This window comes from Hyla sarda, chromosome 6 (assembly GCF_029499605.1).
Source record: "Hyla sarda isolate aHylSar1 chromosome 6, aHylSar1.hap1, whole genome shotgun sequence".
Taxonomy (NCBI): Eukaryota; Metazoa; Chordata; class Amphibia; order Anura; family Hylidae; genus Hyla; species Hyla sarda.
In genome coordinates, this window is record NC_079194.1 from 168,279,252 (window position 1) to 168,306,777 (window position 27,526).

The 27,526-nt window shown below is 40.9% G+C and overlaps 1 protein-coding gene across 1 annotated transcript; it reads left to right on the forward strand.

The window, feature by feature from the left end:
• The first annotated feature begins 3,245 nt into the window (after positions 1-3,245).
• WDR88 (WD repeat domain 88) lies at positions 3,246-26,622 on the forward strand. Its single transcript, XM_056525772.1, has 12 exons — positions 3,246-3,376; positions 6,192-6,302; positions 7,598-7,686; positions 15,185-15,248; positions 15,361-15,499; positions 18,095-18,224; positions 18,445-18,629; positions 21,446-21,528; positions 25,137-25,205; positions 25,506-25,598; positions 25,820-25,953; positions 26,226-26,622. The coding sequence occupies exons 1-12, from the start codon at positions 3,329-3,331 to the stop codon at positions 26,233-26,235; spliced, it is 1,155 nt and encodes a 384-aa protein (XP_056381747.1). The 5' UTR covers positions 3,246-3,328; the 3' UTR covers positions 26,236-26,622.
• The last annotated feature ends 904 nt before the right edge of the window (positions 26,623-27,526 follow it).

Consider the following 27,526-nt stretch of genomic DNA (forward strand, 5'->3'; position numbering starts at 1 on the left):
AAAGTTAACGCAGGGCCGCTATGAGGTAAACGGGGCATCCTTGTGTCCTGAAAAGACTTTTCGGGACACAGGGATGTCCCGAATGTGACGGGGGCCCCCTGCGAGCACGGGGTCTGGAGCTGGTCACTGTTTTAAAGTGTCCGCGGCCGGGCTGCTAATCTTTAACAAGCAGCCAACGCTGCGGCCACTTTAAAACAGTTGTCCCCCCTTACTGAGCAGCCGGCAGGGGGCCCCCTGGGGGATGGGGGCCCTTGGCAATTGCCTGGTTTGCCCTGCCCTAACGCCGGCCCTGGTCCTGCCACTGGGGACCACCACAATCTTGCATTCGGCACCCACCTCTTTGAGCTGCACGCCGCGCTGCCAGCTCACAAACTGCCGGGTGCCAACCACGGGGCCGGAGTATCGTACCGTCACGACTCTGCCCCCGTGCGACGTCACGCCCCACCCCCGCTATGCAAGTCCATGGGAGGGTGTGTGGCGGTGTACAGCTCAAAGAGGTAGGTGCCGAATGTAAGATTGCAGGGCTCCCCAGCGGCGGGACCCCCCACTGTCAGACATCTTATCCCCTATCATTTGGATAGGGGATAAGATGTCTTAGGGCTGGAGTACCCCTTTAAGGTTTAGTAAAATTCTTTAGGGTTTGTTCCCACCTGGTGTATACGCAGCATATTTCATGCTGCGCAAAATTTACGGCAGCAGCGGGAAATACGCTGCGTATTCCTCGCTCACTATACACACAGGGCTTTCCGGCAGCAGTCCTATGTGTGCAGTGCATTTTGGAGGTGGAGCCGCGCATCAGTCACGTCGGCACACGGCCCCGCCTCCAAAACTCACTATAAGCATAGGGCTGCCACCGGAAAACCCTGTGTGTATAGTGAGCGAGGAATACGCAGCGTATTTACAGCTGCTGCCGTAAATTTTGGACACATCCTTAATGTGTAGGAATAATGCAAAGACTTCTGGTTGTGAGCTGCAGCAGCAGACACAGCCACACATGTACGGATGTCACTCTCAGATACAGTAGTGTAGTGGTGCTGTGGTTAAGTGATGCCCTACATTCTCATCTAAATTTGGTTCCTTAAGGTTGGGATTAAATAAAATTTTTGTTTAGCATTTTCTGGCTTACATAATATAAATAATATACATAATATAAATAAATAATAAAAAATAAAAAAATCGCCATTAAAAGCTGTCCCCTCATTTTTCGCTCCCAAGGTGCATGTTTTGTAATGTTATTTCTGATATAGTGTATTAATATAGTCGCTGTTTATTTGGAATTTTATTCCTTATATTTTTTATTACAAGTCATGTGATTTTTTTCATCATCTGACTCAAGGATTTCTATTGGAGAACTGGGGGAAAAAACATCAGAAAAATGCCATTGACCCTGATTTACTAGGAGAGGAGTGTAATTTTCTTTGGGGGGTTTTTCCCATCAGATATTTTTCTACTGTATTTACTAAGGTTTCCCTACGTTTTGCACTTTTCCCTATGTTTTGCCTTTTTTTTTTTACCCATGGTTTGAGCTGTAGGGTTTTCCAAAGATCAAATCCACCACATTTTCTACGGAAACCTTTGTGAATATGATGAGATTTTTTTTTTCTAAATATCGGGGCCACGCCCCTTTTCACACTGGCCACGCCTCTTTTCAGGTTAATGGGGTATGGCGTGGGCTCCCAACTCGAGCCCGGCCTTCTGTCCCTTAGCTGATTCTTGTAGCTGAGGGCCGCCGTTAATAGCCAACATGCGACGTTCACCTCGGCCAGCTATTAACCCTTTAGATCGCCGCTGTCAAAGCTGGAAGTGGGGTCTAAAGGTACCTTCAACTGCTCCCTGGTGGTCCAGTGGGAGGGCTTACCTCTGTTCCTGTGTCGGCTGCGCTGTGAATGATGAATCCTGTCAGGACCAGGCTTTATCAATCGAGCGCAGAGCACACAGATCAATGTGGTTCTATGGAACCACATTGATCTGTAGGAGGAATCTAATGATTCCTCCTAAAAGTCCCCTAAGGGGACTAGAAGTGTAAAAAAAAAAATTAAAATAAAAATAAAAGCTTAAAAACTGTTTAAAAACACACACATTAACCCCTTCCTTATTAAAAGTTTAAATCGCCCCCTTTTCCCAAATTCCATACAAAAATATATATATATAAACATAATAAAAATAAACATATATGGTATCGACGAGTTTGTAAATGTCTGTTTATAAAAATGTAAGGTTAATTATACCACCCAGTCAATGGCGTACACGTAAAAAAAAATTCCAAAGTCCAAAATTGCATATTTTTGGTCACTTTGTATACCCTAAAAAAATGTATAAAAGTGATTAAAAAGTCCAAGTAAAACAATCATGGTACCGATAAAAACTTCAGATCACGGCGCAAAAAATGAGCTCTCATACCACCCCATATACGGAAAAATTTAAAAGTTATAGGGGTCAGAAGAGGACAATTTTAAACATACTAATTTGGGTGCATGTAGTTATAATTTTTTCTAAGTTGTAAAATGTAGAAAACCTATATAAATTGGGTATCATGGACCTACAGAATAAATATATGGTGTCATTTTTTAAAAGCGCACTGTGTAGAATCGGAAGCCCCCAAAAGTTAGAAAATGGCAGGGTTTTTTTCAATTTTTGCCCCACAAAATTTTTTTTTCTGGGTTCGCCGTAAATTTTGTGGTGACATGATTGATGTCATTATAAAGTACAATTAGTGGCGCAAAAAATAAGCTCTCATATGGGTCTGTAGGTGCAAAAATTGAAAGCATTATGATTTTTAGAAAGTGATGAGGAAAAAATGAAAGTGCATAAATGGAAAAACCTGTGGTCTATAAGGGGTTAAAAAGCCAAAAGAAAAAATGTCATATGGGTCTGATGTTTTATACTTCCATACTGACTCCCAGCTGACATTTTATGTGTCGAATTTTTTTTTGGTGGGGGGGGGGGTGGTGGAGAATTCAAGCCTTAGGGCCGTAAATTGATGACATATTGTAATGAAATAATTTAAGAAAAGTCTTTAAAACTTTTCTTCTATTTGACCGTTTTTCCCCAATGTGTCCTTCCTAATACATTTCCAGTAAGGCTGAATACAGACTGCTATTATATGTAGCCAGGAAGCCGAGCGCCTCAATTTCATATGTAACTGAACGGCAGAGTTTTCACAACACTTGGGAAAAGGTAAACACTTTCACAAAGTTGCCTATAGAGGGCGCGTAACCACAGTAGTTTGGACCTGCGCGGCTACTGTAGATGGTTGCCATGGAGATAGGACTCCGGAAACGCTGAGTTTTGCAGCTGATCCTGCTGAACAGAAAGGATCCTTGTGGAGATGAAGCCGAGCGGGGAGAACGTGTGGCATAGTGAGAGATTATCACAGGTCATCTATCGGCAGCACTTTCCATTGTATAACACTCGGAGTATTATAGTTTTTACAGTATAGTGTTGCCCCTTGGCAACCTGTGTTTTAAAAGGATTTGGGACATAAAACAAGCAAGCTGATTGGTTGTTTCTCACGAAATCTTATATGTTTACTGTATGCATATCCATCATAGCTCAGAGTATATAACTGAATCCTGTCACATTGTCCAGAGCGACCAATCATGTTCTGACGTTTTGTCAGCGGTGGCCATGTTTGCTTGCGGAGTTGCTTACAGAGAACGCAGAAGGCGGTATGGTTCAATTATTGTGGCTTTTTCAAGTTAAAGGGGTACTCCACTGGAAAATAGTATTGTTTTTTAACCCCTTAAGGACTCAACTTTTTTCCGTTTTTGCATTTTCATTTTTTCCTCATCACCTACTAAAAATCATAACGCTTTCAATCATGGCTTACTTTTTGCGCCACCAATTCTACTTTGCAGTGACATTAGTTATTTTACCAAAAAATCCACGGCGAAACGGAAAAAAAAATCATTGTGCGACAAAATTTAAGAAAAAAATTTCATTTTGTAACTTTTTGGGGCTTCCGTTTCTACGCAGTGCATATTTCGGTCAAAATGACACCTTATCTTTATTCTGTAGGCCCATACGGTTAAAATGATACCCTACTTATATAGGTTTGATTTTGTCGTACTTCTGAAAAAAATCAGAACTGCATTCAGGAAAATGTATACGTTTAAAATTGTTATCTTCTGATCCCTGTAACTTTTTATTTTTCTGCATACGGGACGGTTTTAGGGCTCATTTTTTGCGCCGTGTTCTGAAGTTTTTATCGGTACTATTTTTGTGTTGATCGGACTTTTTGATTGCTTTTTAGTCATTTTTTTATGATATAAAAAGTGACCAAAAATACGCTATTTTGGACTTTGGAATTTTTTTGCGCGTACGCCATTGACCGCGTGGTCTAATTAATGATATAATTTTATAGTTCGGACATTTACGAACGCCGCGATACCACATATGTTTATTTTTTTTTTATTTACACAGTTTTTTTTTCAAGGGAAAAGGGGGGTGATTCAAACTTTTATTAGGGAAGGGGTTAAAGGACCTTAACTTTTTTTTTTTCACTTTTTTTTTTGCAGTGTTATAGCTCCCATAGGGACCTATAACACTGCACACACTGATCTCCTATGCTGATCCCTGCAAAGCCATAGCTTTGCACGGATCAGTCAGATAGGGGCTTGATTGCTCAAGTCTGTAGCTCAGGCTTGGAGCAATCAATCAATGATCGGACGCCGCAGAGACAGGTAAGGAGATCTCCGCCTGCGTCCCAGCTGATCAGAACATCGCGATTTTATCACGATGTCCCGATCAGCCCGACTGAGCTGCCGGGAAGCATTTACTTTCGTTTTCAGACATGGCGGTCAACTTTGATTGCCGTGTCTGAAGGGTTAACAGCGCGCTGCACAACGATCGGTGCCGCACGCTGTTAGCCCAGGGTCCCGGCTATCGTTAGCAGCCGGGACCAACCTGGTGTGTTTTTCACAGGTTGTACATACAGTCAACCACTGTGCGTGTGAGTAAAGAGAGGGAAACAATGGGTGACAACTGGGAAATCCAGGAAAGGATCAGGATAGATCAGGGATATGGTTAAGCTTCCTTCAAGCACACTATTTTATGCAGCAATTTGTGGTCTGAACAAACACCACTAAAAATCGCCCCAATTTTTTTCACCTCCATGATGCAGTTTTGCATGGCGTTTATACCAAAATAATGGCCCTGATTTACTAAGAGGGTTAAGTTTTTATTAGTGTGGAATGTTGTTTTTTTCCCCCAATGGAAACACACTTTTTTTTTCATCCTATAGAGGTCTATTGGAGGAAAACTTCTACAAACTAGGTGAAAAATGCCACAGCATGCTGCAATTTAAAGGGGTACTCCGACGGAAAACAGATTTGTAAAATTCTTCTATTAAAAAATCTGAATCCTTCCAGTACTTATCAGCTGCTGTATGCGCCACAGGAAGTTATTTTCTTTTTGAATTTCTTTTCTGTCTGAGCACAGTGCTCTCTGCTGACACCTCTGTCCATGTCAGGAACTGTCTAGAGTAGGAACCAATCCCCATAGCAAACCCATCCTGCTCTGGACAGTTCCTGACATGGACAGAGGTGTCAGCAGAGAGAACTGTGGTCAGACAGAAAATAAATTTAAAAAGAAAAGAACTTCCTGTGGAGCATACAGCAGCTGATAAGTACTGGAAGGATTACGATTTTTAAATAGAAGTAATATAAAAATCTGTTTAACTTTCTGGCACCAGTTGATGTAAAAAAATTGTTTTCCACTGGAGTGTACCCCTTTAAAGAAAACTGCTGCTGACTCAAAAAACATTACTAAAGATGGAAAAAATGCTCAAATAAAAACTGCAGTGTGAGTGTGAGTCTTTTTTTGAAAGCTCTTTGTTTATGTAGCCTTAGCTGAGATTCTCACTTTTAAATATATTTCCACATTTTTCCTACTTTACAGATTGTGTTGTTTTTTTGTATTTTTTTTTTTTTAAAGGAAAACTGTCAGCCTGTTCACCCACACTAAACCCAATAGACTGGTTTATAGTGTAGGTGAACAGGTCCATACAGGGGTCACTTACTTAAATATGTTTAGTAGGTGCTGGGATATGTCCCCCAGAAGAACAGGCTGACAGTTTAACTTTAACATAAACACCCTATAGGCTTCTTTTACAAAATTGTACCCTGTGTGTTTTTGACTGTCCTATTGAGTTATGTTGTTTTAAATGGCATTTTCTTTTTCATTTTTTGCAGGTTCCTTTTAGGATCTTAAAGGCACATAGTGCTGCTGTGAGTTCTTGCCATTTTTGTTTTGAGGATACAAAATTTCTAACAAGTTCTCACGATGGAACAGCAAAACTATGGGTAGGTTTCTTAGCTTCACCTATGAATTTCTGGGCTTTAATGGGAAAATATTTGTATACAGTGATCCCTCAACTTACAATGGCCTCCGGTTACAATATTTTTAACATACAATTCTATGTACAATCCAGATCTGCGAAATGTGTCAGTGGTTGGAAGAACTCACCAATCAGAATGGGCATTTCACTGGTAAAACACCTTTACAGTGACCCCCGACCTAAGATTGCCCCGACATACAATCATTTCAACATACGATGGCCTCTCAGAGGCCATTGCATGTTGAAGGCAGCATCAACATACGATGCTTATGTATGTCGGGACCATCGCATAAACGGCTATCCAGCAGCGCAGACTGCTTCAGCTGCCACCGGATAGCCGTTTACGGTGCCCCGTGTGGTCCGCTGACGATCACTTACCTGTCCTCGGGGCTCCGGCGCGTCCTCTTCGGGATCCCCTGCATCGTCGGTCGGCGCTCTCCATCGTCGTCATCACGTCATCCAATAGGAGCGGCGTGCGTAGCCACGCGATGGCGGCGACGGAGAGCGAGGATGCGGGGAAGCAGAGGCCTTGCCGGAGCGTCGGGGACACCGTGGGGACGCGGCGACAGCGATGGAGGGCGACATCCAGGGCAGCGGTGACGGTCCGGAGCGGCGGGGACACGTGAGTATAACCTCCAATACCAGTGGTCTTCAACCTGCGGACCTCCAGATGTTGCAAAACTACAACTCCCAGCATGCCCGGACAGCCAACGGCTGGAGGTCTGCAGGTTGTAGACCACTGTCCTATACTTTACATTGCACGGATCCCTCAACATACGATGGTTTCAACAAACGATGGTCCATTTGGAACGGATTACCATCGTATGTTGAGGGACCACTGTATTACCAAAGTGTATGTGCTGACTGGCTGTCTACAGTCCAGGGAGGTACTACATATACTGTACTATTTATCTGTGCCAGGGTTAGCTGCTCCTTTGGGCACTAGGTGGAGGCTGCTCCATTTTACGTTTTTAGGACACTGTGTGTACTATACAGGACCCTAAAAGGCTCCTGTCCTCTACATAGACATTGATTTACAGTGGGATGAAAAATCTGCAAATGTTAAATTCTATGTTTGCCATTATACAGAGTCTCTGTACGCAGTGTCTGTGCACAGGGCTTTGCCCTCACACGTGAGGTCTTTGTAAAACAACCCCTTTCCATGGGTCTTTTTGTAACATTTTAAAAAGTACAATGAGGGATCTTAATAAAAATGTGATTTCTATTGACTGAATTGTATTTTTGCTGTTTATGTTTTAGGATTTCTCTACCTGTTCGCAAATCTGTGAGTTTAAAGGTGAAAATACTGGTCCTATCTCTGAGTGTAATCCTACTAGTGACAACAAAAGGTGACACTTATTTTCATCTCACAGTCAAAGGGTTTTGTCATGAAAATGTTTGAAATATTTGTAGCAATCATATGATCACTTTGGGTCCAGCTTTCCTCACTCTCATGATCAGCTGCCATTGCTGGGGTAAGCTTGGGTATAAACTGTAGGGTCTGTATTAAACTTGATAATCTCATATGAAATTACAATGCCTGCATCAACTTTGTTCTTAATGGTGCCTAAAGTTTACCTGTCGATATCCTAGTGACATGTTAAAAGTTCTAATTGCTCTGATTCAGACCCCGATGAATTGTTAGAATGAGTAGGGAGAAAAGTGCAGCTGACTGAGACAATCCCATAGATGTACATTGTAAATTTGTCTTGCTTAGCTTTTCTCTGGTCGTTTCCACGACAGCACCCTGAGATTGCCTCTGCCTGATTAGACAGGGAAAAACACTGAGAGGTTAAAAGACCCTCCCCTTCCTCTCCCCTCCAGTGTTTTACCCTATCCCGATCCGGGCAGGTAACCTGAGAGGTGCGGGAGACGATCCCACGCGATTTTTTATTTTTATTTTTTTCCATGTTTTTTCCTACCTACTACTATGACGTCCAGGTCTAGGCTTATGCAGAGTGGGGGGTGAAAGGGAGCGAATCAGGGCGCCGGCTTCTCTTCAGCTCCCGTGCTGTTTTCAGCATCACATGGGACCTTCATTCCGGTCCAGTGGAAGCGATCCCTGCTGAGCTTTGAGGTGCCGGGCGGTGTCTGACCTCACTTCTGGTATCGTGGGGTCAGTTCCGGAAGGGGTCCGGTCACAAGGTTGGCGTCTGAGGTCACTTCCGGCGTGGACAGCGTCACATGCTCCGTTCTGCCCTATAACATTCAGGGGCGTGCAATTCAAATACAGGGTCCTCTATTAAAGAATCCTTAGTCTAGCGTCCTTTGCTTTATTCAGCCCGCTGCATGGAGCTTTCAGAGCCCAGGATGTCTACTCCAGCGAAAGTCCCAGAGGGTGAGATGCTGCAGAATCCAGGATCTGTGAGTACTGAGGGCTATGTGGTCTTTTCCCAAAGCCTATCTACGGTTGTAAATCCTTAATGAAAGAATACAAAGGCACTCACCATGTACAATTTGTCTTCTTCTTTATTGCTGATGTAAACATACAGGTATACGATCGATGGTCTGTTGAAGTTCCGCAAGGAAAGACAGCTGTAACCACTCAGAGCACACTAGCGTCCACTCGTTTGTAGCAGCATGGAGCCGCCGTATACCTGTATGCTTTTACATCAGCAATAAAGAAGAAGACACATTGTACATGGTGAGTGCCTTCGTATTCTTTCATTAAGGATTTGTCTGCATTCTGATATTTTCTATGAATGAGCACCACCAACGGAGTACTTTGTGCACTGAATATTTTCTCCGTTAATTAAGACTGTATGCTGCATATCTACACAGAAGGTAACTTGCAGTGCCTGCACCTATCTATCATCTATCTTTGGACCCTATCTACGGTTGTTTTCTGATCCTTTCCTCCCTTGTTTTATTTCAGGGAGAAAAGGATGGTACTGTCCCTAAACCTAAACATTCTAAGAGAAAATGTTTATTGTGTAATAAGGGCTGTGTTATTTCTTCAAAAAAGCTGATATGTAAAAAATGTTTGGCTAATTTAGTTAGGGAGGAAACCCCTGACCTTATGAGGGAGATTAAGGATCTTATCCACTCAGGATATTGAAGAAGGAGAAGAATTGAATGTCCCAAGGTAGAGGAGGACCTTGGCTTCAGAAAATTCCTGTTTAGTCCTGAGGATACTGAGGAATTAATCCGAGCCTTAAGATCCACCTTTGCTATAGAAGAGGTTCAGGAGTCTAGAACAATTCAGGATTAACTTTTTGGAGGTTTGGGAGATAAAATGATGCTTTCCTTTCCCGTCCACAGCAACATTCATTCAATCATTAAGGATGAATGGTCCAGACCTGAAAAGGGATCCTTTATTCCTAAAGGGATTAAAAGACGTTATCCTTTTGATGATCAGGATTCTGTAGATTGGGGCAGTATCCCTAAAGTAGATACTCCTATTGCTAAGGTGACAAAACGCACTTCTTTACCCTTTGAAGATGCTACCCATCTCAAAGAACCCATGGATAGGAAGGCTGAGAGTCTTCTTAGAAAGACTTGGGAAGCTGCTGAGACCCTTCTACGCCCTAGTGTTGCTTCCACTTGTGTTGCTAGAACCCATGGTGTGTGGCTAGATTAACTACACCTGCATCTTTAAGGTGATATGCCTCGTGAACAGATTCTTGAATCTCTTCCTCTCCTCAAGATGGCCTCAAATTTTTTATCAGATGCCTCTGCCGAGTCTGTCAGATTATCTGCACGTACAGCGGTATTATCTAACTCCTCAAGACGTGTGTTATGGTTAAAATCCTGGTCTGGGGATCTAGCACCTAAAACCAAGTTATGTTTGCTACCCTTTCATGTTCAGTTCGTATTTGGTCCTGAGATAGATTCTGTCTTGGCTAAAGCAGCTGATAATAAGCAGAAACAGAAAGCAGAGCCGAAAAAGAAAACTCCTTTTCATCTCCTATGCCAACTAGGCCAATCTTACAGAGGAGAGAAATAAAAAATAGGACGCTGGTCCTATAGCAAAGGTGGCAGAGGTAGAGAATTCATTCTTAATCCCGCACAGCCTGAATCTGATCCCAAGAAACAATGACGCCATTCCTGTGGGGGCACTGTTAACTTTTTTTGCCCCAAGTGGGAAGCTTTAATTCCCAATCCCTGAATTGTGAAAATTATACTGGAGGGCTACCTAGTAGAATTTACCTCCCCTCCTCCTCAAAAGTTTGTATTGATTCTAACCGCAAATCAGTCTTCACAGATTCTTCAGGGTGTTCAGGATTTATTGAAGTTGGGCGCGGTTGTTCAGGATCCCCCATGACAACTCAAACAGGGACATTACTCTCGCCTGTTCTTGGTAAAAAAAAGCCCAGTGGAAAATTCAGAACTATAGTAAATCTGAAACCCCTGAACAAATTTGTGAAGTACAGAAAATTCTAAATGGAAACGATGAAATCAGTGGTAGCTCTAATAAAGAAAAATTCAATAATGGCAACTATAGTTTTGAAAGACGCCTACTACCATCTTCCAATTCACAGGGAATCTCAGCAGTTCCTGAGGTTTGCCATTTCCTGGGGAGGCAGAATATGTCACTACCAATTTGTCTGTCTACCTTTCGGGCTCTCTTCTGCCCCCCGCATCTTTACAAAACTCATGTCGGAGTTGGTGTCCCTTCTGAGGAAGGATTCTATTCTTATTATTCCCTATCTGGATGACATTCTGGTAGTGGCGGATTCTGTTCCTCTGTTACAAGAGCACATTCACAGGACCATTCAGATTCTTCAGAGCCTGGGCTGGATACTCAATTTAGAAAAATCTGATCTTCCTCCCAGTCCAGTGAGACAATTTTTAGGAGTCCTCCTAAACTCAAATCTTCAATAATCTTTCCTCCCACCAGCAAAGAAGTTGAAGATTCAACAGTTAGTGACAGAGTTTTGTGCAAGGAGGTCTTGCTCAATCCGTTATGCAATGTCCATACTGGGTTACCTGACTTCTTGCATCCCGTCAGTGAGGTGGGCCCAATTTCCCTCAAGACCACTACAAAGATGGCTCCTATCAGTGTTGGACAAATCCCAATTTTCTCTGGAGAAGAATGTACTCATTCCCATAAAGATAAAAAACCTTTTAGCTTGGTGGCGCTCCCAGGAAAACCTAAATCAGGGGGTTCATTGGTTTCAGGAGGATCCCCTGATTATTACCACAGATTTCAGAATGATAACAGAAAAATGGGGTCTCCCCCAGATCGACTTGTTCGCTACCAGAAAAAACTGGAAAACAGAAACATTTTTTTCCCTCAATCCAAGGGACTATCCAGCAGCGACAAACACCTTAGTTAAAACATGGAACTTCAGTCTAGCATATGCCTTCCCTCCTAATCCAGTGATTCCCAGGGTCCTACAAAAGCTAAGTCGAGAGAAGTGCCCCCTGATCTTAGTTACTCCATTCTGGCCTAAGAGGGGATGGTGTGCTCTGCTACAGTCCATGAGCCTGCACAAGCCAATTATGTTCCCTGCTCATCATGACCTGCTCTCTCAAGGACCAGTTCTACACAGACAGGTTCAGAACATCAATCTATTAGAATGAATCCTGAAAAGTTCCTGCTAGAGAAGAAGGAATTCTCAGATAGAGTGATCAATACCCTCTTGGCAAGTCGTAAGCTTTCTACCTCTAAAATGTACACTAAGGTGTGGAAGAAATATGCCTCTTGGTCTTGTTCTTTTGATTCTCCTGATATCACTAAAAGGAGGGGCCTTACCTTCTTCCCGGCTGTCTGATCAGCGTTTGATTGCTTCAAGCCTGAAATCCAGGCTTGAGCAATCAAGCACAGAAAACACTGATCAATGCATTCCTATGGCAATGCATTGAACATCAAACCTATATAAGTAGGGTATCATTTTAATCATATCATTTTAATCATATGGACCTACAGAATAAAGATAAGGTGTCATTTTTACCAAAAAACGCTCTATCTCGAGGTGGATTCATTTAGCCATCTCAGAATCCTATACAGCTAGCGGGAAGGATCCCCCTTCAGAGATTAGGGCTCATTCAACTCCTGCAGTATCTTCCTCTTAGGCAGAAATAGCTTCAGCCTTGGTGGAACAGATCTGCAAAGCTGCTACTTGGAAAAGATTACATACCTTTTCCAAACACTATAGACTTGATGTAATGTCAGGTCAAGACATGGCATTTGGACGTAAGGTCCTAGGTGCTGTGGTCCCTCCCTAATAATTCTTTGGTATTTCTCAGGGTGCCGTCGTGGAGACGACTAGAGAAAGGGTGAATTATACTCACCGATAATTTTTTTCTGGGAAGTCTCCACGACAACACCCATACATCCCACCCTTTGGTGATAATTTTGGTGCTGGTTTTAGTTACCACTTTTTTTTCCTTTTCTACTTGGTGTTCTTTATAAATACACTGGAGGAGAGAGGAAGGGGAGGGTCTTTCAACCTCTGTGTTTTTCCCTGTCCAATTAGGCGGAGGCAATCTCAGGCCGCTGTCGTGGAGACTTCCCAGAAAAAAATTATTGGTGAGCATAATTCACCCTTTCTTCCAGCTCGTTCTAGCGGTTTTAGTCTGAACACTCAGACGTTGACCTATTAAAACTTTTCATGTCTCTACAACATGTCAAAAACATTTGGGTACTTCTCCCTGGCATCTTTTCTCATTTACTATGTGTTACCAGCAGAAATGTCATACGTATATGAACTTATCTCAGATGACTGACTGTATTTCACACTATGCAGTTAAAGTGTACCTGTCGTCAACAAAAACTTTTTATATATTGTAGATAATACCATTATATGTATATTTGTAATATACATTGGTTAAAAAATGTGTATATTTTTGTCCCTGCAGCTATTGCCTGTGTGTCTCTATGAGCAGTCCAAATACAGGAAGTGAGGGTGGACAAGCAGGACTCTGTGCACCAAGAAAAAGCAGGACAGTGTGCACTGAGGCTCTATAACATGCTCTTGGCTTATACATCAGGATGATTGAAAATCCAGGAGTCTGCACATATCCCTACTTGTCCACCCTCACTTCCTGTATTTGGACTCATCATAGAGACACACAGGCAATAGCTGCAGGGACAACATTTTTTCACCCAAAAATATACACAATTTTTAACCAATGTATATTACAAATATGCAAGCTGGATGTGGCAACTTACTCCAGACTGCAGATTTCATGGCTGGGGAGGGTGTCAATAGTTAAAATGATGCTGCTGCCTAAGATTTTATACATCTTTCGCAATATGCCAATCAAAATACCAAATAAGTCAATTAAAATCCTTCAGCAAATAATATTAAATTATATTTGGAAAAACAAGAAACCAAGAACCTCTGCTCAAATACTATATCGTCCAATTAAAGAAGGGGGACTAGGCTGCCCAAACCTTTTAAAATATTATTACGCTTCCCTCTTAACCCAGGTTCAGAGACTATGGCATAATGAAGTGGGGATGCACTGGGTAGTCTTGGAAACTGAGCTGATGGGGGGAATGCCCCCTGGGTTAGTTTTGTGGGTATTAGCTTTATTAAATAAGAAAATGGGAAGGGATGTTGCGACGGTTGTCGCGGGTTTGGAGGCATGGCGGTACGCGCTGCAACATCAAATCCTAAACCCATGCATATTGGAGAATGTTCCACTGGCGGTAGTCCAGTTCCTTATACCAACAACAGATTTTGCTGCCTGGATGAAGAAGGGTATTTTAACATTAGGAGATATTGTGGGGGATACAGGACTGCTGCCATTTGAACATATCACTAAAAAATTTGAAATCCCTCCAAAAGACTTTTTTAAGTATTTGCAGCTGCGACATTGTGTCTCCTCTTTTGATTGGAGAATTGAAGTAAAGTCAAGATACAATGAGTATTTCTTTAATAATAAGGGGGGTAGAGGTGGGATATCTAGATCATATAAAGCTTTACAACAAACAGATCCCAAAATAATGAATTTTCAGGTCAAATGGGAAATTGACCTAGGGTTTTCTATCTCTGAAGAAACATGGTCGGGTATCTTTACTATCCCAGTCAAGTTTTCACATTGTCTCTCCCATTTGGAGTAATCGCGTAAGTTACTATATAGGTGGTACCTGACCCCGGTTAAAATGGCTAAATTCAACATAAAGAACTCCTTGGTTTGTTGGCGGTGTAAGCTGGGGGTGGGTACATTAAAACATATTTGGTGGGATTGCCCACATATAAAAAGGTTTTGGGATAAGATATATGAATTACTGAAACTATTGTGGGGTGAAACTATGGATATTACCTGGGGGCCAGGAATGGCGTTATTATCAATGGGTTTGAATCACCTTCAACTGAAATATTCAGTGATAGCCTTCCATGTACTGGTTACAACAAGGGAGGCAATAGCCAGTTGTTGGAATAGCCAAACTCTTCCAAATATAATTTCCATTGTTAGAACATTGAAACAAATATGTATTATGGAGAAATTAAGATTAAATAGGATTGTAAAGGATAAGTCAAAAGATAAATGGCAGGAGATCTGGGAAATTTTTGAAACCCAATTAAATAAGTTGGTGTGAACCTCCCTAAATATTAGGGGTGAACTCTGGGTGTGAGTGGGTGTGAGTGGAAAAGGGAGGTGGAAGGATGGTTAGGTGAGAGGGGTGAGAGAGAGAGAGAGAGAGAGAGAGAGAGGGGGAGAGATTGTAGGATGTTGTTAAGTAGAGGTTTTGTTGTTTTGGGTCTTATTTATGTATATGTGCGATAATTGTATTCTGAAAATAACAATAATAAAATATCATAAACATATATTACAAATATACATATAATGGTATTATCTACATTACATCAAAAGTTTTTGTTGACGACAGGTACACTTTAATGCCTCTACTACTAGTGAGATATATTTTTAAATACTGTACTTCTCTTCTAGGATGGTGACATCATGTTATGACAAAACTGTGAAGCTATGGGATATACAGACCGGAAATGTTCTGGTATATATGCTTATGTAGTGACTGTTGTTACACTAGTGCATGATAGATACTAAAACATATTATATATAGTAAATACTAGATAAGGCTTCAAAATGTCATTTTCTGTTATTAGTGGTCGGTGAGCCTGGATGGCCTTGTTACATCATGTAATGTTTCATTAGATGGAAAGCACATAGTATGCTCTATGGATGTGGAAAATAGCCTGTGTATCATTGACTGTGCAACAGGATCCAAAGTGATGTTTGTTAAAGGTAAGCCTTTTATTAATGACATGTAAGTGCACGGGTCACCAACCTACTTGATGCTGTGAGTCCCATGTAACACAAAGAGTTTTTGATTTGGTCCTAAACTTTCTTCTGTAATCTGGTGCCACAAATATCCAACCACCTGTTTTCTCCTAGTGAAAATCAGTATTTCTTATTAACCTTCACTGGGTAGAGGCCACTGTATAAGGGTATGTTCACACTGGTAAAAGGTGTGAGCGGAATGGTCGCTTAAAAAATCCTCGCTGTTTTTTTTTCCGTGCGCGGAATGCACGCTGTGTGCGCGCTGAATTCCGTGCGGAATTCCGCTCGGAATTCCGCGTGGAAATAAAAGAGGATAGGACACACTGTAAAATGCGGGAATTCCACTTGGAAGCGTGGCAGACTGCCAAAAATGTTTACATTCACTTCAATGGGGTTAGGACGCGATTTCCGCATTAAGAAAGAACATGTTCATTCTTCATGCGGAACGGAATTCTGTGACAGAATTCCGCTAGCGGAATTTCCTCAGTGTGAACTCAGTGTAAATACTATGGGGTATGGCACTGCTGAATGAATTGGAGAGGAATAAGCGAGCAGAATTACTTGTGGAAATTCCTCTCCAATTCCTCAGTGTGAACATACCCTTAAGGTGTTAGATATCGATTCTCATAACCCCTAACCTATTACTAATTGTAATTGCCACAATGTTATGTACATGAAATGGTCAACAATTTTGTAAATACTTTTCTTCATTTATTTTATACCAATTCTCAGTTATTGCACATGGTTTTCACTTTCCTCATACATGGCTCCTTTTCAGTTGGTTACTCTTGGTAACAGACAGCAGCATATCTGTAGTTTAAGCTAGTGTAGTTTTTGTAGTATTAGTGTAGTTATAACTAGTGACTTGTAATTTGAGCTACCAAAATGCATCATGCTAACCCGCAGCATTTAGTGTTGGATGTAATGCATACCAAAAAAATTAATGTATCTCAAAATAAATGCAAAACACACAAAAGTAAAGGTATACCAAAGTGTTTTTAAAATTACTCAAACTTTTTGTAGGCTTAGGGCCCCCTCCCCCATTGTTGACATGTATAAGAGTTGTCACTATTCTTCTACCACAGAGAAGTTAGTCTGGAATAGTTACAATTGCTACTAGAGATAATAGGGTGAATTTATCAAAACCTGTGCAGATGAGAAATGTATCAGATTGTTTCTTTTATTTTGAAAAATGCCTCTGAAAAATTAAAGGAGCTATTTTATTGGTTGCTATGGGCAACTGCACAGGTTTTGATAAATCCCCCCCTGTGACCACATCTAATAAAATCATCTACAGATGTTGTTCCTGGGATTGGGTTTTAGGCTTATTTAAAGGAGTAGTGCAGTGAACAATAACTTATCCCCTATCCATAGGATAGGACATATATTATAGATTGCAGGGGGCCGACCGCTGGGACTGAATGGGGCCCAGTAGTCTGCCAAAAGCGGCCATTGCGACCCCCGCAAGAAGCCGCGACCGACACGCCACCTGCATGTATCTCTATGGGATACATGAAGTGGGTGTGCCAGCCACCTCTCTGTGCGGGGATTGGCATGCTCCCTTCCAGCAGACTGCTGGAGCCCAGTTCAGGAGATCGCAGGGGGTCCCAGTGGTGGGACCCCCTGCGTTCTATAACTTATCCCCTATCGTTCGGATAGGGGATAAGTTATCTTTCACTACATAACTCCTTTAACCCCTTAACACCCCGATTAAGGATGTAAATACCAGGCTTCTGACTTGATCCCGCTCCATACCCGGTAGCCCCTGGCTGATTTCAGTAGCCAGAGGACGTTGCTAATAGATGACCTGCGCCGATTGTTGCAGGCGGCTATTAACTCTTTAGATGCCCGCTGTCAAAATTGACACCACCATCCAATTGGACTTTAGCATTGCCGTTGGTGAAGCAGTGGTCCGGTTCGTGTCAGAAGATGGAAATTTAAGTAATTTGTTTTAAATCTAAAGTCTAAAATGTTTTAAAAATAGTAAAATGATGGAAATAGGTAGAAATTCTGTATTGTTTGGAACCAATTTCTAGTTTTCCGTAGAGTTATAGGGGGGCATTTATCATTGAAGGTGCAAGTGAAGCATTTTTACTACACCTTTTTTTTGTGTGCTGGTAATGTGTAGGAGCACCAAATTTATTAAATTCTCACAGAGCATTTGATAAATTTTGTGCAGGTCACATTTTCTGAAATTTCTCTCTTCATATACCAAAAAGCTACACCAGGTCTGGGCTGGGGTAGTTTTAGAGACTTTTCAGTGGCTTTGTGCCTTTTTTTGCACCTTTTCACAAAAAGGCACAGTTCATAAAACCCGTCCATATCATGTGTATTGCCAAAATCAGTGGATTGCAACTTGAAATCAGCAGAAATGTGTAAACCAAAAGGCGCAAATAAACCCTGCTTGCACCTATTTTTGTGCCTTTTCTAGATACAAAAAACAGTCAAAAGACAATGATAAATGTCGGCCATGGTCTGAAGATACAGTGGTTTCAACTAACAATGTTAGCCCTAAAATAAATTAATATTGTAACTTAAGGGACCACTTTACTCTTTTAGACCATCACAAGTCCACCATAACAAGATGTTGTTTTGATCCAGAAAGTCAAAGAATTTGTTCGGTGTCTTCTGATAGATCTGTGAAATTGTGGGACATAGCTGCGAAACGTACTACTATCCAAATAAACAGGTAAGGAACAGTATATTAGAGGGATCCTTATGAAGCCACAGTAGAGGCAATAGGTATAAGAGAAGTTTTCTAATATATTCTCTGCTCAATTCAACCTGTCAGTACAGATCAGACGTCCTGTGAAATAGGAAGTGGCAAAAGAGAACTGTATAATGGCATGTTGTAGGTGTGTTGTAGAATTATATTGGAATAAAACATTAATATATTATTTTAATTGCAGAGCACACGACAATGTTATTTCAGACTGTGGTTTCAGTTTTAATGGCTGTTCACTGTGCACAGCTTCTTGGGACAAAAGTTTAAAGATCTGGGATGTTAACACTGGAGAGTTCCGCCACTGTGGACCAGATAATCTCCTCAATGGTCACACAGGATCAGTCGGCTGCTGTGTGTTTTCTCAGGATTGTGAGTTACATTGGAAACGTCAAGTATTTTAGCCTCCTTACATGAGTTTTTTCTATCAGGTTATGTTGTTGCTTCTTGCAGATTCTCCTTTATCTACAAAATCTACTGTATCTATTACATTGTGCAAATACAGAAGAATCTGCTGGTGGTATCTTTACTTGTGCTGAATGTGTTCAAATACTGGTCACATATATCTGCCACAAAGACTAATATAACTAATACTATCCCCATACAACAGACATATAGGGCCAGAGAAAAAGTGGAGTGATTTTCCCACAGCGACCAATCACAACTCGGCTTTCACTTTACCAGAGCTCGTTAGCTGAGTGGTGATTGGTTGTTGTGTGAAAATCTCTCCACTTTTTCTCTCACACAGTTTGATAAATCTGGGCCATAGTGATTATACAGTCATGGCCGTAAATGTTGGCACCCCTGAAATTTTTCTAGAAAATGAAGTATTTCTTACAGAAAAGGATTGCAGTAACACATGTTTTGCTATACACATGTTTATTCCCTTTGTGTGTATTGGAACTAAACCAAAAAAGGGAGAAAAAAAAGCAGATTGGACATAATGTCACACCAAACTCCAAAAATCTTGGTTGCACACCCTTTGGAAAAAAATAACTGAAATCTGTCGCTTCCTATAACTATCAATAAGCTTCTTACACCTCTCAGCTGGAATGTTGGAAAACTGCATTAGACTTGTCAGTAGAAGCAGGAAAAGGAAGATACCACTGTGGTACTCAGCAGAAGTGGCCAAAATCATTAAAAAAACTAAAAGCTAGCATTTAGTAATTATAAAACAACCCAGAGCAATGATGATAGGGAAATCTACAAGACTGGGCAGAAAGAGGCCAAGCAAGTTATAAGAACTTCTAAAGCGCAGGAAGAAGAAAAACTAGCTCAGTCTGTGAAAAAAGGGGATAAGACATTCTTCAGATATATTAATGAAAAAAGGAAATTAAAACAAGGTATAACTAAATTAAAAACAAAGGAAGGAAGGTATGTAGAAGAGAATAATAAAGGGCTTGCCGACTGCCTTAATGAATATTCCTGTTCAGTTTTTACAGAAGAAAAAAAAGGAAAAGCACCTCCATTAGGGAGGAAGACTAATGAATTGTTTGATGCATGTGTCTTTACAGAGGAAGAGGTTCTACGTTTGCTATCTAAAGTGAAGACAAATAAGTCACAGGGGCATGATGGGATACACCCAAAATGATTAAAAGAATTTAGTGGTGAGCTAGCAAAACCATTAACAGATTTATTTAACCAATCACTGGTAACAGGAGTCGTCCCTTAAGATTGGAAATTAGCAAATGTCGTGCCTATTCACAAGAAAGGTAGTAGGGAAGGAATCAAGCAACTATAGACCAGAAAGTCTGACATCAATAGTGGGGAAATTAGTGGAAACCCTACTAAAGGATAGGATTGTGCAACATTTAAAATCTCATGGATTGCAAGATGAAAAACAACATGGGTTTACTTCAGGGAGATCATGTCAAACAAATCCTATTGATTTTTTTGACTGGGTGACTAAAATAATAGATGGCGGAGGGGCAGTAGACATCGCAACAGAGGGTTGTAGACAACAGAGGGTTGTAGTCAATGGAGTATATTCAGAGCAAGGTCTTGTCACCAGTGGGGTACCTCAGGGATCTGTACTGGGACCAATATTGTTTAATATCTTCATTAATGATATTGCAAAAGGTCTCGATGGTAAGGTCTTTTTGCTGATGACACAAAGATATGTAACAGGGTTGATGTTCCTGGAGGGATACGCCAAATGAAAAAGGATTTAGGAAAACTAGAAGAATGGTCAGAACTGGCAACTGAAATTTAATGTGGATAAGTGCAAGATAATGCACCTGGGACGTAAAAACACTCGGGCAGAATATAGAATATTTGACACAGTCCTTACCTCAGTATCTGAGGAAAGGGATTTAGGAGTAATTATTTCAGAAGACTTAAAGGTAGGAAGACAATGTAATACAATGTATAGGGATAGGTATAAGCAGTAGAAAGAGAGAAGTGCTCATGCCGCTGTACAGAACACTGGTGAGGCCTCACTTGGAGTATTGTGCGCAGTACTCGAGACTGTATCTCCAGAAGGATATAGATACTCTAGAGAGAGTTCAGAGAAGAGCTACTAAACTAGTACATGGATTGCAGGATAAAACTTACCAGGAAAGGTTAAAGGACCTTAACACGTATAGTTTGGAAGAAAGAAGAGAAAGAGGGGATATGATAGAGACTTTTAAGTACATAAAATGAATCAACACGGTAAAGGAGGAGAGCATATTTAAATGAAGAAAAACTACCACAAGAGGACATAGTTTTAAATTAGAGGGGCAAAGGTTTAAAAGTAATATGAGGAAGTATTACTTTACTGAGAGAGTAGTGGATGCATGGAATAGCCTTCCTGCAGAAGTGGTCGCTGCAAATACAGTGAAGGAGTTTAAACATGCATGGGATAGGCATAAAGCTATCCTTCATATAAGATAGGGCCAGGGACTATGCATAGTATTCAGATTATTGGGCAGACTAGATGGGCCAAATGGTTCTTATCTGCCGACACTTTCTATGTTTCTAAGATACTGAATGGAGGACAATTATGAAGAATGTACTGACATTTCTCCTCTTTCCAGATTCATTCTTGGCTTTGTATTTAATCATTGCAATTAAAAGCCTGAACATGTGAACACAACCTTATAGTACTAAATAGCACATAAATATGTGAAACATTTTGGATGCAAATAGTAATTTGTTAATCAATTTCTTGATAAGACTCTTAATGAGATGCTGTTCTGTCATCATAGCTTGTGCCCTGTTATCTGGAGGATATGATAAAACAATTGTTCTCTGGGATGTGATCTCTAAGTGCAAGAAGCTTGTGTTAAAGGTATGTATGTTACCCTAATTTTAAGTAGATCATAGGCACTCTCCTTCCTTAATGTTAATCAGATGTATGCTTTATTCTGATTAATCCAATGCTATCTGGCCTAGGCATCCACACCCTCCTGAGCTGGGCTATTTAAACCTTACTCTGTCCTCTACACATTGCCTGTAATAGAGATTCTAACTTGTTACTGGCTTTGTATTTGCTATATTCCTGTGTACCTGCATTATTACCTTTGGTTCAGTGATATTTGATTCGGTACCGCTCTTGGTCTGTGTCTGTTTAACCCATTGTGCCCTGACCTGCTCCCTGACTTCTGCTTTGTGTTTGTGTTTTTTTTTTTTCAAATTCAAAAAGATTTATTGAAGAACACAGCTTACAAAACTCAATGAACAAGGGGATGCACTGTGTTTGTTTTATTGTTTTTGATGTTGCTACATCCTTCACTTTTTACGACCTGTCGCTAAGGGCAGATCGTCTAGTTGGCAGGGTCAGAGATCGTGGGTTAGCCTAGAGCTGGACTTACCCCTGCCCTATATGACAAACCAAAAAGTTTACATCTGTTGAATACATAAGTATTCAACCCCCTTAGTCAATACTTGGTAGAACCACATTTCACTGCAATTACAGATGCAAGTCTTTTTGTGATATGTCTTTAACAGCTTTGCACATCTAGTGATAGAAATGTTTGTCAGATTGGATAGAGACTGTCTGTAAACAGCAATTTTCAAGTATTGCCGTAGATTCTTAATTGGATTCAGGTCTGGGCTTTGACTGGGCCATTTTAGGACATTAACATGCTTTGATCTAAACCATTTTATTGTAATTTTGGCTGTATGTTTTAGGTCCTGCTGTAAGATGAACTTCTGTACCAGTCTCAAGTCTTTTGCAAACTGCATCAGGTTTTCTAGGATTGCCCTGTATTTGGCTCCATCCATCAATTTTGACCAGTTTCCCTGTACCTGCTGAAGAGAAGCAGTCCCACAACATGATGTTCACACTATGTTTCACTGTGGCACTGTGGGGATGGTGTTCACAGGGTGATGGCAGTGTTGGGATTCCGCCACACATAGCGTGTTGCACTGAGGCCAAATAATTAAAATTTTGGTCTTATCTGACCAGAGCACATTCTTCCACATGTTTGCTGTGTTTCTCACATGCCTTGTGTCAAATCCCAAATCAGATTTCTTGTGGCTCACTTTCCACAACAGCTTCCTTCCACTCTTCCATAAAGGCCAGATTTGTGGATGACATGACTAAGACAGGGGTGTGGATATTTAATAAAAAACTACTTGTCCACTGGACTAAAATGGAACAAAATCTACTTGTCCCTCATGACGATCCAATTTTGGCTTTTACACTCTCGTTTTTTCCTCCTCGCCCTATAATAGCCATAACTAACTACTATAATAATACCTTTTAATTTTTATTATGCTCCAAAACAAAAAAAAAATATTGGCAAAGTGAAATTTAAATAGTAAAAGATAATTTAGCAAATTTGGTGGTTTTCTTTTTTACACCATTTACCTTGTGGTTGAGCGAACATGTTGTTTTGATACTTTAGGCCGGCCTGATTACAGCAATGCCAGATTTGTATAGTTTCCGTCATGTTTTTTTTAAAAAAAATTTTATTGCCATTTTCTGACCCCTGTAGTTTTTTTTTTTTTTTCGCATACCAGGCTGTATGAGGGCTCATTTTTTGCATCATAATCAATTTTTTGTATCGGTACCATTTTGGTATTGATTTGACTTTTTAATCGCTCTTAACTTTTTTTCTGGGATATTATAAAAATAACAACTCTGTGGTTTGGTATTTTTTTTTTCTACATTTACGTCATTTACCGTACGGGATACATCATTTTATATTTTAATAGTTCATACAATTACGCACGCAGCGATACCAAATGTTTATTTTTTATTATGTTTACATGTTTTTATATAGGAAATGGGGGTGATTTGAACTTTTAATATGGAAGTGGTTAAAGGAGTAGTCCGGCACGCACTTTTTTCATTTTATCCCGTCCGGGCTGCAAAATAAAAGAAAACATACTTTCTCTTACCTGCCAACGAGCCCCCGGAGCTCCGGTACAGGTGTTCGGTCCCCGGGCTGTATTCTTTTTACTTCCTGTTAGCCCTGCACGTCACACGGAGCTTCAGCCTATCACCGGTCGCAGCGATGTCCCGCCTCGGTCAGCGATAGGCTGAAGCTCCGTGTGACGTGTCGGGCTAACAGGAAGTAAGAAGAATACAGCCCGGGGACCGAACACCTGTACCGGAGCTCCGGGGGCTCGTTGGCAGGTAAGAGAAAGTATGTTTTCTTTTATTTTGCAGCCCGGACGGGATAAAATGAAAAAAGTGCGCGCCGGACTACTCCTTTAAATGTGTGTCTTTTAAACTTTTATTAAAACATTTTTTGTACACTTCATTAGTCCCTTAGGGGACTTTTAGGAGGAATCATTAGATTCCTCATACAGATCAATAGAGTTCCATTGATCTGTGTGCTATTCGATCCATTGATAGAGCCTAGTCCAGCCAGGCTCTATCAATGACAGGTCCACGGACACCAGGGAAGCAAAGGCTATAGTGGATTGCACCCCCCCCCTCCCTCCGCGATTGCGCTGTAGTGGGGGGCGATCCACCCCACTAGCCCACCAGGGAACATTCACATGTCCATTTAGACACCGCTGTCAGCTTTGACAGCAGCGATCTAAAGGGTTAATAGCCACCCGCAGCGGTCGCCGCATGCTGGCTATTAGCGGCGGCCCCCAGCTGCTGAAAACAGCTGGGGGTTGCAGAGTATGGAGCGGGCACGAGTCCGGAGCCCGCTCCATACACCCCTCTGAGCGCCGCCATGCTTGTCGGGGGCTTTCAGGTCTATCCCTGTAGCCCTGCTTGCCCAAAGCAGGGCTAAGGGCCTGAAAAATTCACATGCCCGGTGCCCGGAACTGTATGTCCTGGGCATCGGGCAATAGGAATTCCACATCCCTACTAATAGTTGTCCTCCCCCACCTCACTGTTGATCTTTGCAGCACCTCCAGAGTTATCATGGGCCTCTTGGTTGCATCTCTTATTTATTTTTTCTCTCTTGGGAGCTTGGAATATTTTTATTTAAACCTAACCCTGCTTTGTACTTTTCCACAACTTGACCCGTTTGGTGGTGAGATTCTTGTTCTTCATGTTGCTGTGTGTTCAGTAACAATCTCTTACAAACTATGCAGAGTTCACAGAACAAATATATTCAGGTGGAACCTATTTACTTATTATGTGACTTGCAAATGTGACTTGTAAAGGCATTTGGTCACACCAGATCTTTGTTAAGAGTTTCACAGTAAAGAGGATGCATACATATGTTCTCAACACTTTTTTTTAGATTTTTATTTGTAATTAATTTTAAAATCCATATAATATCCCCCCCCCCCCCACACACACACACACACACTTCCAAATGATGGACTATTTTTTGTTGGTACATTACATAAAATCACAATGAAAATGATGTTTTTAATTTGTGGCTATACCATGACATAGAAAAGTCAATGGGGTGTATGCTTATGTAAGGCACTCTATCTGTGTATGGAATTTATTAAATTGTATTATTTTGACATCTTTAGGGTCACACAGATTGGGTCCTTGATGTTGCATTGAGCGCCAATAAGAAATGGATTATTTCTGCTTCAAAGGTAAAAGCTGAGCTTCTTCTTCACCAGTCATTATGGAAGTGTGTGAATTAATGTGGTCACAAGATGCTGATATAAGTTTACAAAGAGATAAAGATTGAAATATATATATATATATATATATATATATATATATATATATATAAACTTTATTATTATCACCAAACATGATAAAATCAAGGGCCTGATCCATCAGACCATGGCAGATATCTCTGGAGCTTTGGTCTATTGAAAGCAGCCACACTGAAAACAAAAGCAACACCCTCATGACCAATGCCTATATTAACTTTTACATCCACACAGGACACAACAGTACGATTGTGGAACATAGAAAATGCTGAAGAAATACCTGCGGTAATTGAAAACAAAAAAGCTATTCGTGGTCGGCTGTCTCAGGTAAAAGCTCAAGTTAGTAAAAGTAAGCATACGGAAAGAAGGGCATCCAAAAGGACTTAAACTTGCATAAAAACCTGATTAGAAGATTGGTTGATGGGGATGCAGATGTCTTTCAGCACGTAGTGAGGCAGACATTTGGACTGGGGTGATGTCCATGTAAAGTTCTGTTTTTTTTATCTTTAAAAATCTTTACAAAAAATGTTTTGTCTGTTTTTTTTCAGTGTGAAGTTTGCAAAAAGCCATTTCCTGTAATGCACTGGGACAATGAAAATGTGATCACCAAATGCTTCTTCTGTCGCCTCTCTACCCCATCTAATCATATGCCCTCTATACCTACTGAACCTCCATGTGCCATGTAATATAATCCCATTATTAGATATGTTTTATACTGTTTTCTTAATCAGAAAATCTTAATGAGCTGAGAATTACAAAATAATGATTTCCTTGTCGTTACGCTTTACAATCTGATTATAGCTTTCTTTGTAGCAGTGTATGTGTGTGCCTATGTGTATAAATGTGTTTGTGTATACTTGTGTTAATGTGGCTGTTTGTCTGTGTAGCTTTACATATATATATATATATATATATATATATATATATTTATGGTATCTGTTTTCCCGTATACAGGGTGATTTGAACACATGATCATTTGATGTATACCTAGACCTGTAACCACAACAAGGGAGTATCCTCTAAGTCTAGAGAAAAGAAGTTTTCACCATCATCACATATGGGGATTCTTTACTGTAAGAGCAGTGAGACTATGAAACTCTCTCCCACTGTTGTGATGGCTGACTCAATAAACAAGTTCAAATTCCCGTAGGTGAATTAACCCGGGCAAAGAGGAATTGTTCCTCCAAAAATTCCTTTTTGCGGGAGACTGGATTCTTTTTTTGAAAAATATAATATCGCAAGTTATGAATACTAGATTTCTGGAGACGGGGTGTTGATCCAGGGATTTATTCTGACTTGGAAATTTCCCCCTGGTATGGGGCAATTGGCAACTGAATCATGTGGTAAAATAAAAATCAGGTTCTCCCCCATTAATCTGCATGAGTATTCAGACCCTTTGTTATGGGATTTGAAATTTAGCTATGGGGCCTCCCATTTCTCCTGATCATCTTTGAGATGTTTTGACACCCTAAATGGAGTTACCTATGGTAAAGTCTGTAAAAACTAAGCTGTGAGGATAAAAGAAGTACCTGTATAGCTTAGAGACAGGATTATGTGGTGGCGCAGATCTGGAGAAGGGTACAAAAAAGTTTCTGCTGCACTGTAAGTTCCCAAGAGCCCAGTGGCCTCCATGATTCTTTAAGGTAAAAAGTTTAGAACAACCAGGACTCTTTCTAGAGCTGTCTGCCTGACTATACTAAGTAATCTGGAGAAGGGCCTTGCTCAAAAAGGTGTCCAATAACCCTATGGTTATTCTTGCTGAGTTTCAAAGATCCTGTGTGCAGATGGGAGAAACTTCTAAAAGGTCATCACTGCAGCGCTTTACTAATCTGGTCTTTGTGGCAGAGTGGCCAGAAACAAGCCTCTCCTCAGTAAAAGACACATGAAAGTCTGCCCGGAGTTTTCAAAAAAAGCACCTAAAGGACTCTTTAGGGGCTTTTTTAAAGTTCTAAGTGTGATGTCTGGAGGAAACCGGGCTCTGCTTATCGCTTGACTAATACTATCCCTACAGTGAAGCATGGTAGTGGCAGCATTACTCTGTGGAGGATTTTTTTTTAGTGGCTGGGACAAGAAAACTGGTCAGGGTAGAGGGAAAAGTAAATGGAGCAAAGTACAGAGTAATGATGACCTAAACCAAAGTGCTGTGGACCTCAGACTTTGCCAAAGTTTCCAACAAGACTGTGACTTTAAGGGGTTATCCAGGAAAAAACTTGTTTATGTATATCAACAGGCTCCAGAAAGTTAAACAGATTTGT